Here is an 18,247-nt window from a genome sequence, read left to right on the forward strand (position 1 = left end):
TTGTTTTCAACATTTTTCCCCCTGGGGGCAAAATTCTACCGATATCTTTATTAGAAAAAATGTTGTTTTTTTCCTGAAATCAACATAGGGTCAAAGTTACACATATAGGTTTACATTTATAAATACACCCACTCAGATGACACTCTCAATCATCTCACTCAGTGGTGCTGAAAGTTTTTAAATGTCTTTAAACAGCAGAGGCCAATGCCTCTTAGACTTTGTTAGTGATCATGATTGACTACAGCTAAAATCTGATGCTATATAATCTTATTGACAGCACTCATTAGATAAACCAATAGCCAGTCGAGTAGGAAAGTTCAATGATGTTTCAGTGATTATAGATTTACACAATTCTGAAATGTTCCTTGAAACAATTTATAAACTACTGCAGATCCGTTTACAAAATTGTACATAAGGAATAAAGGTGAGGCATCCAAAACCAGGAACAAAATGTGCATCAAATTGTTCTGAAAGATGAAATTCTTTCTTTCTTTTAATATCTACATTTCACTTTTGTGGGTTAGCTTGCAAATTCCAGTCTCTTATGGTTGATGGGTGCATCTTGTGGAATGGCCTCTACAGTTTTGCTTTCCAATGTCTTTGGAAGCCTTTTGGAAAGTTTTTACAATGGTTCTGGTTTTCAGTGTTGTTGTTTCCTTTTCTTTTACATAAATGCATTTTAGTGATAATCAGTTTTATTGTCCATCGATCATGGACTCTCACTGGAAAATCTAGTAGGTAATCATTTTGAAATTACTACTTGGATAAAGTACTTTGTGAGAATGTGTCTTTTGCATTTTCATAGTGAAAAAAGTGATGGTCTACAGTCAGTAGAGGTCCTTGATGCTCCTTTTCTGGGATCACTGGCCAGAAGCATGCATTCTCTTCATACCACTTAACTGGGAGAAAAAGAGACATAGTATACATTAGATCATGAAGGCATGGAAGCTTCAAAGTCAAAAACAATCTCTGTAAAAGAACTGATCTCTCTGGTGGGCATATGTTCCACAGCATGTTTACAGTAGGAGTAGGCAACAGGCCTAAAACAATATTTTGAGACAATTTATGATACTACATAAGATTATGTTTTTTCTTAGTTTCTATTTTTACATTATTACAGGAATAAACACTAGTACAGTGGCTTGTTCTATTTAACGTTATACAATGTCCTTACATCTCAGGACATTTTTCATGACGATCACAGGCATCTGCAAAAATTTGGATACTTCCTTTCAAGCTTTTATAATTATAGCTATATAGTAGGCTCATATTGTGAGCAAATGAATGCAATAAGTAACAAATTACAAACAGTTTGACACCACTCACACACACACACACACACACACACACACATACATACATACATACATACATACATATATTTAGACTATTGTACTACGATCTTATGCATTCATAAATATTATATTTAAACATCAACTTATCTGGGCAGTCAATGTTTACTTTCTCAAAACGTAATTGTACTTTTACTCTGAGAACTTGGATCGGTCTTTAAACCTAGATAACCTGAACCTCCCTTCTGTAGTCAGACTCATCATCATCGGCCAAGCGCAAACATCAGAATTTTTACCTTCTGCAGGTGTTTCTATCTGTATCGGACACTGACAGCTTTGGTTTGACCTGCAGGAATTCAGGCACAATGGTGTTAAATGCTAAGCTGAAGTCCACAAACAACTTTATTGTAGGTGCCTAGACTGTAGAGATGCTGTAAAATAAAGTGCAGGGCCAAATTTACTGTGAGAACTGAATGGGGTCGAGCAAAAGATCTATAATAGGACCAGGTGCCCTAATTGATTACAAATGTCAGGGCAATTGGCTTGTAGTCAATTAGTCTCGTAACAGTCCAAAATGATTTGCTGCCAAACATAGTGCTAGTTGATCACTGCAAACCTCTGGTCCCTCCACCTCATCACATGAAGAGTTATCTTTGTCCTGCTCTTTGACATTAAGATGTAGTGCAGAAGAAAAGCTGAAGATTGCCCTTTCCACTGTCAAAAACTCATTCAAGATGGCGTTTTATTCCTCACTTTGTAGCTGGTAATGAAGTTGGATCATTAGAAGCAATGAGGCTATTCTGCTGGAGTATTTTCTTTTTTTTGCTGCTTTAATCCTTTCCTGCAGCATGTACTTGATACAGTGGGGAGAACAAGTATTTGATACACTGCTGATTTTTCAGGTTTTCCCACTTGCAAAGCATGTAGAAGACTGTAATTTTTATCATAGGTACTCTTCAACTGTGAGTGAGGGAATCTAAAACAAAAATCCAGAAAAATACATTGTATGATTTTTAAATAATTAATTTCCATTTTATTGTGGGAAATAAGTATTTGATACACCAGAAAAAGAAACTTAATATTTGGTACAGAAACCTTTGTTTGCAATTACAGAGATGAGACGTTTCCTGTAGTTCTTGACAAGGTTTGCACACACTGCAGCAGGGATTTTGGCCCACTCCACCATACAGATCTCCTCCAGAGCCTTCAGGTTTCGTGGCTGTCGCTGGGCCACACAGACTTTAAGCTCCCTCCAAAGATTTTCTATTGGATTCAGGTCTGGAGACTGGCTAGGCCACTCCAGGACCTTAAGATGTTTCCTACGGAGCCACTCTTTAGTTGCCCTGGCTGTGTGTTTTGGGTCGTTATCATGCTGGAAGACCCAGCCACGACCCATCTTCAGTGCTCTTACTGAGGGAAGGAGGTTGTTGGCCAAAATCTCACGATACATGGCCCCATCCATCCTTCCCACAATACGGTGCAGTCGTCCTGTCCCCTTTGCAGAAAAGCATCCCCAAAGAATGATGTTTCCACCGCCATGCTTCACGGTTGGGATGGTGTTCTTGGGGTTGTACTCATCATTCTTCTTCCTCCAAACATGACGAGTGGAGTTTAAACCAAAAAGTTCTATTTTTGTCTCATCAGACCACATGACCTTCTCCCATTCCTCCTCTGGATCATTCAGATGGTCATTTGCAAACTTCAGATGGGCTTTGACATGCGTTGGCTTGAGGAAGGTCACCTTGCGTGCACTGCAGGATTTTAATCCTTGACGGCGTAGAGTGTTACTGATTATTTTCTTTGAGACTGTGGTCCCAGCTCTATTCAGGTCATTGACCAGGTCCTTCCGTGTAATTCTGGGCTCATTCCTCACCTTCCTCAAGATCATTGATGCTCCACGAGGTGAGATCTTGCATGGCGCCCCAGACCGAGGGAGATTATCCGTTATTTTGCATTTCTTCCATTTTCTAATAATTGCACCAACAGTTGTTGCCTTCTCACCAAGCTGCTTGCCTATTGTCCTGTAGCCCATCCCAGCCTTGTGCAGGTCTACAATTTTATCCCTGATGTCCTTACAAAGCTCTCTGGTCTTGGGCATTGTGGAGATGCTGGAGTCTGACTGATTGAGTGTGTGGACAGGTGTCTTTTATACAGGTAACGAGTTCAAACAGGTGCAGTTAATACAGGTAATGAGTGGAGAACAGGAGGGCTTCTTAAAGAAGAAGTAACATGTCTGTGAGAGCCAAAATTCTTACTGGTTGATAGATGATCAAATACTTATTTCCCACAATAAAATGGAAATTAATTATTTAAAAATCATACAATGTATTTTTCTGGATTTTTGTTTTAGATTCCATCACTCACAGTTGAAGAGTACCTATGATAAAAATTACAGTCTTCTCCATGCTTTGCAAGTGGGAAAACCTGAAAAATCAGCAGTGTATCAAATACTTGTTCTCCCCACTGTATATAAACTGGAATTCACATAAAACAAAAAAATGCTATTTAAATACATGATGTATAACATGTTAAGGGAAACTTGCCAACAATGTTTGAAGTGAATGTGTTTGAGCAGTGTTCTACTCATCTACACTACAAAGAACACAAAGAGGAAAAAACCCACAGGCCCTCCAAAGGGTGGGATGAAAGATGAGCCCAACGGTACAGACCACATAGTAACAACAGCAATGGATACAGACAACGAGATAAGCATTAAAACTTCAGGAAAGTAAGGGAAGATCCTTTAAAAGTGCAGATGCGGATGTGAAAATTACCACGTTTCATGGGTTACGAATTCACCAGGGGAAGCAAAAGTGTGGTCAACCTACGACACGCTCCCCTGTCCACGGAACCTTTACTAGTGGTTTAGGATGGTGAAATGCTGCACACTCTGCAATACCCCTAATGCAAACCTTCTGTACTTCTTGGCAGGCTGCAAGATCATGCTCTCTCAGTAATATTACAAATGGTGCCACAATCAGGTCCTGAGATTTGCTGCAAAGGACAATCAGGTCCTGGGTAGCAAAGGGCTGCCACCACCAGCCAAAAAAAAACCAAAAAAAAAAACCTCAGCTTTGTTTTGGAAGGCAGGGGGAGGAAAAACATCAGGCCAAGAGAAACACCTAGGCCGTTTTCCCATGATCAAGAGCGAAACATGAGTCGACCTCAAAAGGCAGCTTGGTTTCTCAGTCGAGATTACTACTACAGATTTCTCTGTCCTGACACAGTGGTATGGTCCACCAATGCAAAAGCCGTGCTCCTCCTTAAGCTCACAATATCAGCAGAGGAGGGCATGGAGACGCTCTACGAACACAAAAAGGCCAAGTACTCAGAACTGGCAGCTGAGTGCTAGGAGGTTGGCTGGAAGATCACTGTCTATCCAGTAGAGGTTGGATGCTGAGACTATGTAGGGTTGTCAACCATACATCTAAGGAGGGATGCAGGAGTGACCGGAGGGAACCTAAAGAAGGCAACCAAAGAGCTAACGGGGAAGACTGAGAAGGGGAGCTTTTGGCTCTGGCTGAGTAGGAGAGACAAGTGCTGTGGAAAGAACAACTAACCATTAGACGTTCAGGATTAAAGGAGCAAAATGTTTTAAAAAAGTGCTTCCTGGCTGATGACCCTGCAGCCGAAAAACTACACTGGCACCGGAGAAGGTGAGACTGGCAATAATGCCTAGCAGGTGTTACATCTTCCTGTATATACAATACAATATACAATGACAAATATTTGCAAAATAAGTAGAGACCATGTAGTTTCACTATGTTATGAGGTATAAGCCATGATTGCATTGTGTCCATTTATGTAGCGTTCTCTAACCAAATGAGACACTGACATTTCCACTTTTCTATTTACTTCCATGCTTTTTCCATGCTTTTATGACGTAGGAACCGCAATTGCCTTCAAAACACATTTAATGTTTTAGTCATGTTAACAAATTTAATGAGATACAAGCCTTGTTATCCATTCTGAGATGAAAAAGAATTTCCAGGCTCCTTACTTGTCCTTCTGATTCCCGCCTTCCACGGGACATTTGGCTTCCATCCAAGTTTGTGCATCTTGTCTGAAATCATCAGGTATCTTAAGTCACTGACAGGTCTACAATACAAAAAAAGGAATCTCTTAAAGGCATACATTATTGCACTGACTTAATAAAAGTGTGACTAAAATACTACATACAGTCTTATGCAAACATTTGGGTTTCCCCAACATGTAATTCTTGACTTTTTAAGTGTAAAACAAGTGCACATCTATAGAGAACACTGCATATTTTTACAGTTACTGTTTAAATGCTAAATTTAACTTTACATTCGTTAAAACAATTCTAATCTAATTAAACATATAGCACTTAAACTGTTGTTGTCACAAAGCAGCTTTACACAATCAGTAATTAGTAAAAAGATAAGAAATCAACAACATAAGAAGACCAGCAAGCCAAACTCCCTTAGAGCTGAAGGAAGAAACCTTGGGAGGAACCAAGACTCACAAGGGGGACCCCTCCTCCTCAGGTCAGAACTATGTATAAATTATTGATAAAAGTTACCAAACCACCTAAACTGTTATACTGCTCAGATGTGCAACATATTCTTAATCAGAATAAAATAATCATGGTGTAATACAACTTAATATAGTCATGGCAGTGATTGTAATTAGAGTAATGATAGTTAATAGTGGTACCATTAATAAAAAACATTAACATTATAGCACTGTTTAATACATTAATGCCAGCAGATAAATACAATTATTATTTTTTGTTCTAAAATAAGTAATGCAGAAAATTTTATGTTTTTCCTGTAGAGGGTTGGGTCATTATTTACATAATAAACACAACATGTCATTTGACCAGGTTTGCCCAAACCTTTCCATAAATCTGTAGGTTCATAGAGCTAGTTCCTTTACACACCTGTCCTCAACAAACAGTAGCCAGTTATCCAGTTCATCATTAGAAGCATTTTTCACCTAAAGTAAAAGAAAACAATGAAATAGTACAAAGATTTACTTCTGCAAACCAATGAATATTTGCTTTTGTGTTTTTCTAACAGATATTGTGGTGGTGTGGTCCTTGGTTCCTCCGATTCCTGAGCCTAGTGTTTTTTTTTTTTTGTCTCATTTTGTTACCATAGTTACGTTTGTATGTGAGTTTAAATGTCTTCATGCAAACATTCTGACCTACCTATTTTTATCCATTCTTTTAATTACTTTCTCTTTTAGTTTCCTGCAATTTGAAAATACACTTTTCTATGAAAAGCCATATTTTAATTTAAATCACAGTTTGTGGTCTTCGCTTTTCACATTTTAAGGTATATTGCATAATTCATACGTTAAAGATATTAAAGCAGACAATGGAACCAACCATCTTCACCAGCTCTCTAGCTAGCTGAATGATATTAATCTCAAAGTTAGCCCCAATGTTGTAAATCTCTCCCAGGACACCCCGCTCCATGACAATAAGTAGGGCATCTGTTACATCATCAACGTGAAGAAAGTGACGGGACTGGAGGCCTGTTCCCTGAATAGTGCTGTAAAAGAGAGAACAGAACTTTACTGCATTTGCAGATAAGACTACTATTGTTTTTTGTGTGTGTTTGTTTTCTTTTTTTTAAATCGAGGGAAAACAGGCTTGCCATTTTTGGTCCTGTTGTAGGAGCAATAGAAATCTTGGAATAACCTGGAAAACAAGTGGAAAAACTCACCACGTACACTTATGTTACTACTGAAAAAGAAAGGGGTAGGGCAAACTTCATTTATACCTTTTCATGGTACTGTCGAGGTCCATACACATTACTGCTCCTTGTTATAATAACCGGAAACTAAGATGCATAATAGAAAAAAATTATGGGATAACAAGATAAAAAAAAGAAAGTAAGATATAAAGGGGACAATAATCACTAATCGTATTTCTGAATACCTTGTATTTTTCCCAGTATGACATCACAATGTTTTCAGCAACAGCCTTTGATGCAGAATATGGATTGGTTGGGTTTTTTGGACTCAACTCATTGAATTCCTGTCGACAAAAGATGGTCTGGATCAACATAACCTGTTTTTCAACAAAGCAATGATGCAAGCAAGTAACTCAAAAAAAAAAAATAAATAAATAAATAAATAAATTCTAGTGAAATTAACCATTTTACTATTTTCTTAAAATGTCCCTTTGGCAAGAGAAAATGTAATATAACATTTTTAATTATCCAATATAATGTTCAAAACTGCAAAATGACACAGACCTTGTCCAGACTGTCTCCATATACCTCATCAGTGCTCACATATATGAACCTTTCCACTCCAGCTTCAAATGCTGCTTGGAGCACCACACTTGTACCATCAGCATTCACATGCATGAATTGGGATGGACACAGGAAAGAGTTGTCTAACAGAAAGCAGAAAAAAAGTAATCCTTACAACATTATCTTGATTCAATGAGGGCAGATGCATCAGGTAAAACAACTAGGTGGCTCTGCAACTGAATCAAAGTGAATGACGTATTACTCACCAACATGTGACTGTGCAGCACAATGGAAAACAATGTCAATATTTTCAGCAGAAAATAGATGATTAATGAAGTATTGGTCACATATGTCACCCTGTGGAGAGAGTGGCCAGATGAATTAGTAATTGAAGATATGGATGTCAATCACTGCTTGTTGATGCACCTGACCCTCTCAGCATGGGATCACATTCTATGATCACTGGGGGAAAGGCAGTGTGTCATATGTTTGTAGTTGTAGTTTGAATAAGCAATTACACCTTCTAAACGCTCATTACTTAAATTTGACTTGTGCAAGATCTGTCTTGATCATGGTACTCAGAATTAAAAAGCAGTCACTTTACACACAACCTTAATAAAGGGCTACTTCAAATGTTCTAAAAAAGATAATGGTATTATATAGAACCATGACTCATAAAACCATTAATGTAAAATTAGTTCTTGATTCTTTTCCAATATGGATAACCTCCTAGCTATAGTACTTTAAAAGAACATATGAAATGTTTGACGAGCACTAAAAAAAAGGTCCCACTTTTGTCACAAGTCAAAGAACCTTCTTTTTGGTACTATATAAAAGCATTTTTGCTTAGAGAAAGGTTGACCTGACATAATTCCACAAGTATGTGAGGTACTGATAAATACAAACTGTGCTCTAAAATTTGTAGAAAATATATTTTTAATTTGCTTCCTGTAAACACTGTAAAAAACTGATTTGTTTTGAAAATACATGGGTCATTTGTCTTGATGTGAAGAGGGATGGTTATATAACAGTTCCCACATGCAAGCCTTACCTGAATGAATTTGTATGCACTTGTGTTCTTGAGGCATTTTAGGTTCTTCAGGCTTGAGCAGTAGTGCAACTGAAACGGATACAAATACTATAATGTAAAAAACTGTGAATTTAGATCACACTTTATCTCAGCTCCATCTGTTTAAAGTTAACGGTATTTAAAAAGCAATTCATAATTAAAATCACTTACACAGTCAATATTGATTATTCGCCAATGTGGATATCTCAAAGCCAAAAGGATGATAAGGTGCGACCCACTGATCAGAAAGAGCAGTACGATTATTGATTTGACACATCAACATAGCAAAAATAGTGTGATGTAAACATTTTATAAATATACAAATGAAAATAATAGCTCTTACATGAAACCAGCTCCTCCAGTCACAAGAACAGTTTTACAACCAAGAGTTAGTTTACTGGGTTCAGACTGTTTTTCGAAATTGTCTGACATCGCTGCTCACTTTTCGATTGTCAATTGTTTCAAATTCACATTTTCGTCGAAATTAACTCCAACTACACAGGAAGACGTCGAATGCACACGCTAAAGATGTGACCAGCCACGGTCATCTCGTTTTAAACGCTTTTAAAACAATGACGTATTCATATCACAGCATAAATAAACATAGACATGTGGTCACAGCTTCACAAAAGTTAAAGGTTATCGCTTATATGAAATTACTAAAGCACAAACATGGCTAAACACACCGCTAACAACTTCTGACACAAACCTCCCAAACACTTTACGACCTGTTTAACGCTTTACGGCAGTGCTGACACGTATCATACCAGCTGCAATCGTTGCCTGGCTGTTGTCCCGCCTCTGTCCTCTTTTTATTGGCTCCACAGACAATCGCGGTGGAAATCTTTTTTAAATAATTGGTCACCAACCCGTCAATCAAAAGCAGTCAGCGGAAAGGGAGCAGCGGTCTGCAAAGTATAATCCTCATTCATTGCTTTATATGAGGAATATAAGTACTAGTTATAAGACGTTAGTGATGAAATAATGTATTCGTTTTTAGTCATTCTGATCGCTCTCCTGTACAGTGTTTGTCCTGCTGTTGGGAAAACCATATCTGGAGTATTCCGGAGCGACGCAGCGAGGGAAAACAATGGACAATATATTACAAGATTTCTGTATCACGGTGGGTTATCGGATGCATTTAGAACTGTTTTTGACCCAGTAATTACGTTTTGTCATTTACACCACTGTATTTGGTTTCCTTTGAATGTATAATAAAATATTGCACGCTCTAACTAATACGTATTTATTAACCTATACGTCTGGGTGTTTGTACATTGTAGATCTGTATGCTTAGTAGGTATATCTGTTTTTAGCTGAATGACAAAGACTTGGAATATACCAGTATACTGCTTAAAGCTTGAATGGAGGTAGGTTTTTTACACCATGGCGTGTTAGTTAAACACGACTTCATCAGCTTTATGTACTTAGTCTGACCGTGGTTTCTTTAGGGGAAAATGGCTTGATGGCTTGTCGACTGGAGAACGTGCCCTTGGCTGTGCAGAAGAAGGCCAGACTGCTGCTGTTTCAACGCATGGAGGACTTTGACAACCTTAGCTGCCTGGACAGAGTGTCAGGAGCTCAGCTCACCAGTAAGTCAAGTCTGTTATTCAATTTTCCAGTCAAGAACCAGCAGACCTATGCATCATGTCCCAAACCATATATTTTTGTTCATGTTTGAAAACAATTATTCATTAGGTTTCTGAGTAAAAAGCACTGTACTTGTAGTAACAGCATCTCTTTTTCATCTAATGCCAAGTTAGAGGTGGATAAAGCCCCCCAGCATCGATCTGTGAAGCACTGGAATTGTGTTCTCTGAAATGATGGTGCTCCATCCAATACTTTTGGCATGAGAGGTGCAGTTGGGAATGAGGTGGGGTGGTGATAATCCAACATGCTCACCTCACTAACACTCTTGTCGCTAAATGCAATCAAATCCTCACAGCAGTGCTCTAAAATCCAGGAGGAATGCTTATTCCAACCAAAGCAGGATAAACTCTTTTTAAATACCCTTGATTTTGGAAGAAACTATGAATGAACAGGTGTTCTAATACCTTTGTTCATATAGTTTACATTTGCTTCAGTACACCTTTGCATGAAAACATCTGACAATATAGTTGAAAAACCTTTGGACTTGCTGGACTAAATATGGTCATTGCCCTCCCTCTCAGCTATTCTAAAGTGAACAATTACAGAGGGATGTGGCCTACTTGTAGCATCTACGAGTCTGTGAGTGCATATCTTTTCTGTAGCATTTTTTGTTAAAAAATTATTTGTTTGTCAAATGTTTCCAAATTTCATACTGCCAATTAACCCACCTGTGTGTAGCCCCCATAACACGTAGCCCCATAACACTCTTCTGACACGTGAAGTCACCCACTATCGATTTGGCTTTACCAGGCAGCCCCAACTCCACCAGACCAGCTAACAGATGTCTGTGTCGGTGATGAGGGGAGAGAGGGCCATCTACCCACCTGCAGAGAGAACAGACAATTGTGCGCTTTCTTACTCCAGCCGCTGATGGCAAAGCGGAATGGCTCGGGATTCAGACTTGCGACCCTTGGGCAATAGTGGTAGTGCATTAGATTGATGATCCACTCGGAACCCAGTAGCACTTTTGTAAATGCGCTCTCTCATAGATGACATTAAGATAATATGACAAATAAAGGACAGAGATGCTTGATGATCTTGATCTACATTATATGAAAACAGAACTAAACTAAATAATAAATAATAATAAAAATAATATAATTATAATAATAACTAAATAATAAGCTTAGTGTTCATGGTTTTAGTTCAAAACAAATTAATACAAAATTTAATATAGAATATTTTAAATGGCTTTGAATGTGACCCAGCCAGTTGATGGATGGAAGTTGTTGCCACATTTCATACCATAGTAGTATTGTGCTTTCCAAACATCTGTAAACAATTTTTGGACGTTTATGTTTTCTGTTGTATATTAGTTTTTTACACTTTTAGGGCGACACCACATTTCTGCTCATCATTCAGAATACATCTTTAAAGTTTCTCATTTTTACCTAAAGCTTTATTGCAAATCAAATTGGTTTGTATATTGCTGAAAACACAAAATTCCAAATGGTAGGATACATTCTTGTGGATACTATGTGCATTTGATGTGCACTGATGATGCCGCACACAACATTTATAAACCCACTATGTATTAACTTCAAGAATGTACCAGATTGTATAGGTATCACAGTAAAAAAAAAAGAAATAATAATAATATACTTTTTATTATTAACCTCAAGCATATGATCATGAAGAATCAGTATTAAATGATTACATTTTGAATACTTCTGCAGTTACACTGAGCTCAGAGGAACACAATGAGACCATACCTTGGCAGGTCAATCCCAAGACCTGGCATGTGATGTATGCTGATCGTTACACTTGTCAGGAGGAGGAGATGGATGGAGACATGGAGAGTGTAGAGTTCCAGCTTACCATGTTAAACCCAGACTCTGCAGGCAACCCACTGGACCACTTCAGTGCTGAGGAGGCCGGTGAGTCTGACCCTGACACCCCTGACTCTGAGATGTTACTTTCGAAAGGCTAAATCATATTTTATTTTTATTTCCCTTGTTTTTTTTTATAATGAGCATCTTTGATGAAGCTATTGTAAAAAAGCATTGTGACAGCCTGATCATCTTGCTCTCTCCAGGTTTACATAGTTTCTACTTCATGCTGATCCTGGCCTATTTTGTGGCCTCCTGTATCTACGTGCAGCCACTGTGGCAGGCTTTGAATAAAGGAGGTCCCATGCACACTGTACTAAAGGTGCTTTCCACAGCTCTTTTACTTCAAAGTCTATCTGTGCTTTTCAACTACATTCATATGGCCAGGTAAGGTGCATCTACCTCCATACAAAATCTCTCTTTTTTTTTTTTATTAATTTCCTATTAGAAATACTGCACTATCTGTATATGTTTATATGTACACTTTAGGTGTGTGATGTGGAATTCATTATGTCTAGCTCTGTTCTGCAGGTACGCCAGTGATGGAGTGGGAAGTCCTCTAATGGGCAGCCTAGCAGAATGTGAGTCTCCCCCTTCATCTAGTGCTTCAAAGAATGAAATGTAAATAGTTGTTAAAAAAACTAGTCACTAGTACTTTTGTTTGTGTGTGATTATATGTAGTATGTGACATGGTGGCTCAAGTGCAGATGCTATACATGTTGCTGAGCCTGTGTATGGGCTGGACGCTGAGCAGAGGTAGGAAGTCCCAGAGTAAGCTCCTACAGTGGGACTCCTCCCCTGCATCCACTGCTCTCACTCTTTGTGGAGTTGTCACACAGGTCAGTTATCTTGAAAGAAATAGTTTGTTCACTTTGTAAAAAAAAAAAAAATGTTAAAGCCTTTTACCCTAGTGAAGTTCACACTTTAGTTCCTCAAAATGTTACATTGTAGGTACAAAAAAATATATATTTTATTTACAGAAACATTACATATATAATTAATAACTAAATGATAAGCTTAGAGTTTGGTTTTAGTTTACAATTATTACAAAATTAAGTTAAAGTTAAGTTAAAGTTAAATGTAGAATGTTTTAAATGGCATTGAATGTGGCTCAGCCAGTTGATGGGTGGAAGTTATTGCCACATTTCATGCCATAGTAGTGTTGTGTTTTCCAAACATTTATAAACATTTTTTTTAATGTATTTTTTCTGTTGTTTATTAGTTCTTTGTAATATGAGTTTTCGTAATTTTGACACTTGAAAAGACACTGAACATTGATCAACAATATACACCAGTTCATTAACATTTTGATTTTGATTGCTGGTTCTAAAATCCCATGTAAAATATTACAGTGGTACAAAACCACCAGTGTGGTAACACCACCATGACCTTACGCTTCCTATTCTACTGTACTGCACATTTTGCATGGCTTACTGGCCATACTAATATTTTTTTTATTAATCTGGTCCATATTATTTGTAGTGTAGTTTAGACATAGTATTTCACTAGATCATTAATTATAAAATTAGGTATTTGGACTAAGTCGTACAAAAAATGTGTCCTGTGTCCTTCCCAAGTCTAATCGAGAGATATATATAATCATTGTTTGGCAGGTTAATAGCAAGTTTCTACTTTCTGCAGCCTTTTAACTATACATATGATGGCAATGATGTCATGCCCACTAATTTAGAAAAAATAGTTTCTGACCCATGCACAGAGTTTTCATTATACTGCTATAACTTGACCTCAATTTTTTATTAATTTACCCCTATGAACCTTTAGGGGGCGCTGCTGATCTGGGAGCAGTTTGAAGACACTGAGCACCACAGTTATCATGCTCACCGCAGTCTAGCTGGTCTACTGCTGATGGCACTGCGTGTAGCACTTGCACTGTTACTTGCTTCAATATTGTACCAGATTATCTCTGTAGAGAGAAGCACACTGAAGAGGGACTTCTATCTCAGCTTTGCCAAGGTAAAGTAGTTGAGTTCAGTTGCAAATACATTTTAAAAGTATTTTTACAGGTATTATATTATCAGTATTTTTACATCTTTACAGAGGTCTGGGCTGACTTACAAAGTGTGAGAGTTCTGTGTCACTAGATATCTTTGAGGAAGGAACAAATGTTAAAACTTAAGATAAGATAAGATAGTCCTTTATTAGTCCCGCAGTGGGAAAATTCCAGTGTAACAGTTAAACGGAAAGATTAAGCTTTCTAGTGAGGATATCAAACACTGTTACTTTTGCAAAATATAGTGCACAAACACACCTAAATCAAAAGGCAATTACTTGTTAGGTCTATGTCCCTCAAGACATGGACAGTCCTATTTTTAACATTCAAGAATTGATGTAATATTGAATGTGTATATAATATATACAGTTGTGTTAAAAATGATTCAACCCCCACTGCAGTAAAGTGTTTTAGCAAGTTAGACAAGTTTTTTATCTTGTTCACAATCAGATCAAATTAGAACTTGTATAATATACAAATGCAACTTAAAGTATTTTTTTCTAGTATACAAACAAATGTCCTTGTAATTTCCTCACTGACAAAATTATTCAACCCTTGAAAGATTACCACTCTCATAAACAGAGGTTTCAATCAGGTGTTTTCATTCAGGCTTGAAAGAACCTCTTAAAGTGAACAGAACCATAACGAGCAGCAATTAAGCAACTCCTTATTTACTCCTTCTAGACAGTTAATGGTGTCTTTGCAACACGGTGAAGTCCAGGGAATGGTCAAAAAGTCAAGAGAGGAGGTAATTTCTCTTCATAAGCAAGGGTATGGATATAAAAATATAGGAAAGACATTAAACATTTCTAAAGGCACAGTAAAAATGCTACTTGGGCGTGGCAAGCGGATGCTGTCAGCGACTGCTGTCCGGTACCTGAAATGAAAGGTGGAGAAAAATCCCTGGCTGACAGCTGAGGAACTGCGAACAAGGAACATGGAATCTCCACCGTGTGGAAGGTACCATGAATTCAGTTAACTACCAAGAGATCTTGAGTGGAAATGTCATGCAGTCAATGACAAAACTGAAGCTTGGGGGATGTTGGACAGGACAATGATGCCAAGCATATACCGGTTCTACCATGGCTTGGTTGCAGAAGAAGGCCTGGAAGATTCTGGAGTGGCCATTACAATTGCCCGACTTAAATTCCTGGTGGGACTTTAAGAAGGCAGTTGCAGCATGCAAGCCCAAGAATGTCAATGAACTGGAGGCTTTTGGAAATGGTCAAAGAAACATGTTGATCGCTGCAAGAAACGTGTCAAGCTATGTTTCACATCTGAAGAACATCATTACTGCCAAAGGGAGTTGTACTAATGATGTATGTGACTAAGGGGTTGAATAATTTTGTCAATTAGGTAATCACAAAAAGGACATTTGTTAAAATATCAGGAACATATTAGGTAACTTATTTATTTGCCTTTTAATGTTTAACAAAACAAAGAAAACAGAAATCGCTGATAATCATGGCAAATATGATTGTTATTTCCATAGCATAAGAACCATAATATGACCATGAGATCCTGCCTACTGTGACAGCACAGAAAAGGGAATTGAATGCTCAGGAAAGAAAATGAACCAGTGTCCAACCAGTGCTAAAAAGAAACAACTCAGTCAGGATTAGAGATCCAATATGATTAGTATTATTTTCAATATGCTTTTACTTAATAGCAGATGCACGCTCTGTCTAAATCTCACCGAATCTTACTGAAATTTAGCCAATACTCCTTCATATATTCTCAGTACTACCACTAACACAAAGCTAACATTACCAACATCCATGAATGTATATGTATTAATAACTTACCATTCTTAAAATCAGTTAGGTATGTTTCTGTGTTTACCGTTTAATTTCTAAAATATGAAATATTGAAGATTCATTTATTTATTCATTGATGCCTTCATTTTTGTTTCTGTGCAAACAATAAACAATTGGGAGTAAGCTTCACACAAGGAATTTCAGTGCTACATGATTATTTCACCATCATCCACAATTATTACAAAAAGAAAAGTGTTTTATTTTTTATTGTGTTAAATAATGTTTTTATTACAGTAATTGCATTCAGTGACAAGAGTGTTAGTGAGATATGGATGTTTTTGGACATTTATTGTGCATAAATTGCACATTGCGTCTTGCACAGACCTGTTATTTATTTGAAAAATAGCTGCTAGAGTACACACTAACCTGTGCTGTACTCAAGTATTTAATGGAGCACTCCAGTCCAGAAAACACAGTTCCAGTGCTCCACACCTCAATGCTGGGGGCTTTATACCCCTTTAGCCCATCCCTGACATTGTCCCAAAAGTTTCTTCTGAAACCAAGCCTTGGTGAATGTTGAGGTCTGCTTGGGATCATTGTCCTGTTGGAAGTTTCAATGATGCCCAAGCTTGGGTTTTTTCACAGAAGGCACCTAATTTTTACCTGAAACCTGATTGAATCCATCTTGCCCTCCAAACGTTTCTCCAGACATAATGCTGATCCATTTGCCCAAGACGAATCCCAAACCTTCTGTGATGAAAAGCGATGAAACAAAACAAACACTCTGCCATGAAGCATGGCAGTGATTATCTGGTGCTGCTTTGCTGCTTTGCTTGGCATTGAAAACCTGAAGTGCATAAAGGGCAAGATGGATAATGATCATTTTGATTGCAACTGTATAGTGTACCTTTTAATAATTGTTGGACTTAAAGCTTGGATTTGCTTTGTTTTTCATACCTGCTGACTGATGAAACCATGTATTGTTTTAGGGCTGCTTCCTGTGGTTCCTGTGTCATCCAATCCTTGTTTTCCTTTCTGTAATATTCAGTGACCATCAGAAAGAAAAGGTAGGATGACAGCCTAGGTCGTTGTCATTATGTAGATTATGTGAAAAAGTTCAAATTAAAATTTCCCTGCTGTTTTTTGTTTTTTTAAATTAGATCATAACCATTGGCGTGATTCTGTGCCAGTCCATCTCTGTGGTCATCTTGTATAGGCTTTTCCTGTCGCGGAGTCTTTATTGGGAGGTGTCATCGCTGTCTTCTGTCACACTCCCACTCACCATGTCCAGAGGGCCCCGGGGCCATTACTAAAGAACAGGAAGTAACCACTGCACTGTGACTCCTGTTGTAAGGAGTACTTGGGGATTCCAGAAGAGAGAACTGCACAGTGCTTACACTAAAAGGAATAGCAGTGTAGGGTGTTAATGCACATGTATGCACAGGGATATGTACTGAGAAATATATTGTGTATCTCAGAGCTTTTTTTAAAAAAAAAACCCACATTAAATTACATTACACACATTTAATTTGTATTTTACACAAATATGCAGATGATACTGAGGAAATACAAAATAGTCCAGGGGTCAAGTGCTTATTTATTAGATACTCTGCATTGGTAGGCATTTTATTTGTGATTTAAATGTCTGTCTGTTCAAGTCTAAGCATTTTGCATACCCAGAATTCAAGTTTAGTTTTAAGTTTTCATGTACTTTTGGGTCCCATTACTGTCCCTGTACTGGGCTTGTCTTGTGAGCCATAAGGCACTACAATATTATGTTGGGCCTGCTTATTAGGAAAAACCCCAGTATACTAAGGACTTAAGATTCTTTACTGTGTAGAGCAGTTGGGTACAAAAGCATTTGCACAAAACACCAATACAACATAAAGCATGCTTTATGCTATACTTAAATGCCAGTTGTTGTTACAATACATTAAAGATATTAATGAATTACATGTATGGTTTGGTTTGTTTCCACAAGTGCCTAAAATGACAATCACTTTGCCAGTGAAGAAGGACTTGTGTATTTATTTATTTTTTTTTAATTTTTTGCTGGTTTAATGGTGAATAAATATAGAGGATATTTATTGATCTGTTGGACTGAATTGTTTACACTTTGCACAAGCAAAGTAAATTAAAATAACTGTTTGCTTGATAAATAATTGTAAATAATTACTTAAATGTATAAAACACCTTTTGTTAATAAAGATCTTGTGAACAATAGACTGCAGTTTTGTATTGTGTCTAATATGGTAAAACGCTTCTACTTACGTATGAACAAGCGGGGCTAAACTGATGTACACCTATCTACTGTCTAATCAGCACTGATCGGCAGCACTGCAAAGCATAAAACTTACAGATATGGGCCAGCAACGTTGTGTGATGTGATGTCAACAGTCTTTTAAGAGTTCA

At 37.5% G+C, this 18,247-nt stretch overlaps 2 protein-coding genes across 6 annotated transcripts; one reads left to right on the forward strand and one right to left on the reverse strand.

The window, feature by feature from the left end:
• On the reverse strand, positions 1 to 9,326 carry LOC140559980 (dTDP-D-glucose 4,6-dehydratase-like). 5 transcript variants are annotated; one of them, XM_072683869.1, is made up of 12 exons: positions 8,932 to 9,326; positions 8,760 to 8,826; positions 8,571 to 8,639; positions 7,786 to 7,876; positions 7,520 to 7,662; positions 7,201 to 7,299; positions 7,043 to 7,102; positions 6,917 to 6,960; positions 6,646 to 6,811; positions 6,196 to 6,251; positions 5,293 to 5,390; positions 1 to 899 (listed from the first exon to the last, which is right to left on the reverse strand). In XM_072683869.1, exons 1-12 carry the CDS (start codon positions 9,018 to 9,020, stop codon positions 757 to 759), a joined length of 1,125 nt encoding a protein of 374 aa, XP_072539970.1. In that variant the 5' UTR covers positions 9,021 to 9,326; the 3' UTR covers positions 1 to 756. The 5 variants fall into 5 exon arrangements, with proteins under 5 accessions (XP_072539970.1, XP_072539973.1, XP_072539974.1 ...); XM_072683872.1 differs by having other exon boundaries at positions 811 to 899; positions 5,293 to 5,355; XM_072683873.1 differs by having other exon boundaries at positions 818 to 899; positions 5,248 to 5,355.
• Positions 9,327 to 9,474: 148 nt separating this feature from the next.
• gpr180 (G protein-coupled receptor 180) lies at positions 9,475 to 18,058 on the forward strand. The gene is made up of 9 exons (XM_072683875.1): positions 9,475 to 9,711; positions 10,040 to 10,180; positions 11,915 to 12,115; positions 12,274 to 12,454; positions 12,599 to 12,648; positions 12,749 to 12,906; positions 13,850 to 14,041; positions 16,825 to 16,902; positions 16,996 to 18,058. Exons 1-9 carry the CDS (start codon positions 9,573 to 9,575, stop codon positions 17,146 to 17,148), a joined length of 1,293 nt encoding a protein of 430 aa, XP_072539976.1. The 5' UTR covers positions 9,475 to 9,572; the 3' UTR covers positions 17,149 to 18,058.
• The last annotated feature ends 189 nt before the right edge of the window (positions 18,059 to 18,247 follow it).

Source organism: Salminus brasiliensis, chromosome 7 (genome assembly GCF_030463535.1).
Source record: "Salminus brasiliensis chromosome 7, fSalBra1.hap2, whole genome shotgun sequence".
In the NCBI taxonomy this organism is placed as follows: Eukaryota; Metazoa; Chordata; class Actinopteri; order Characiformes; family Bryconidae; genus Salminus; species Salminus brasiliensis.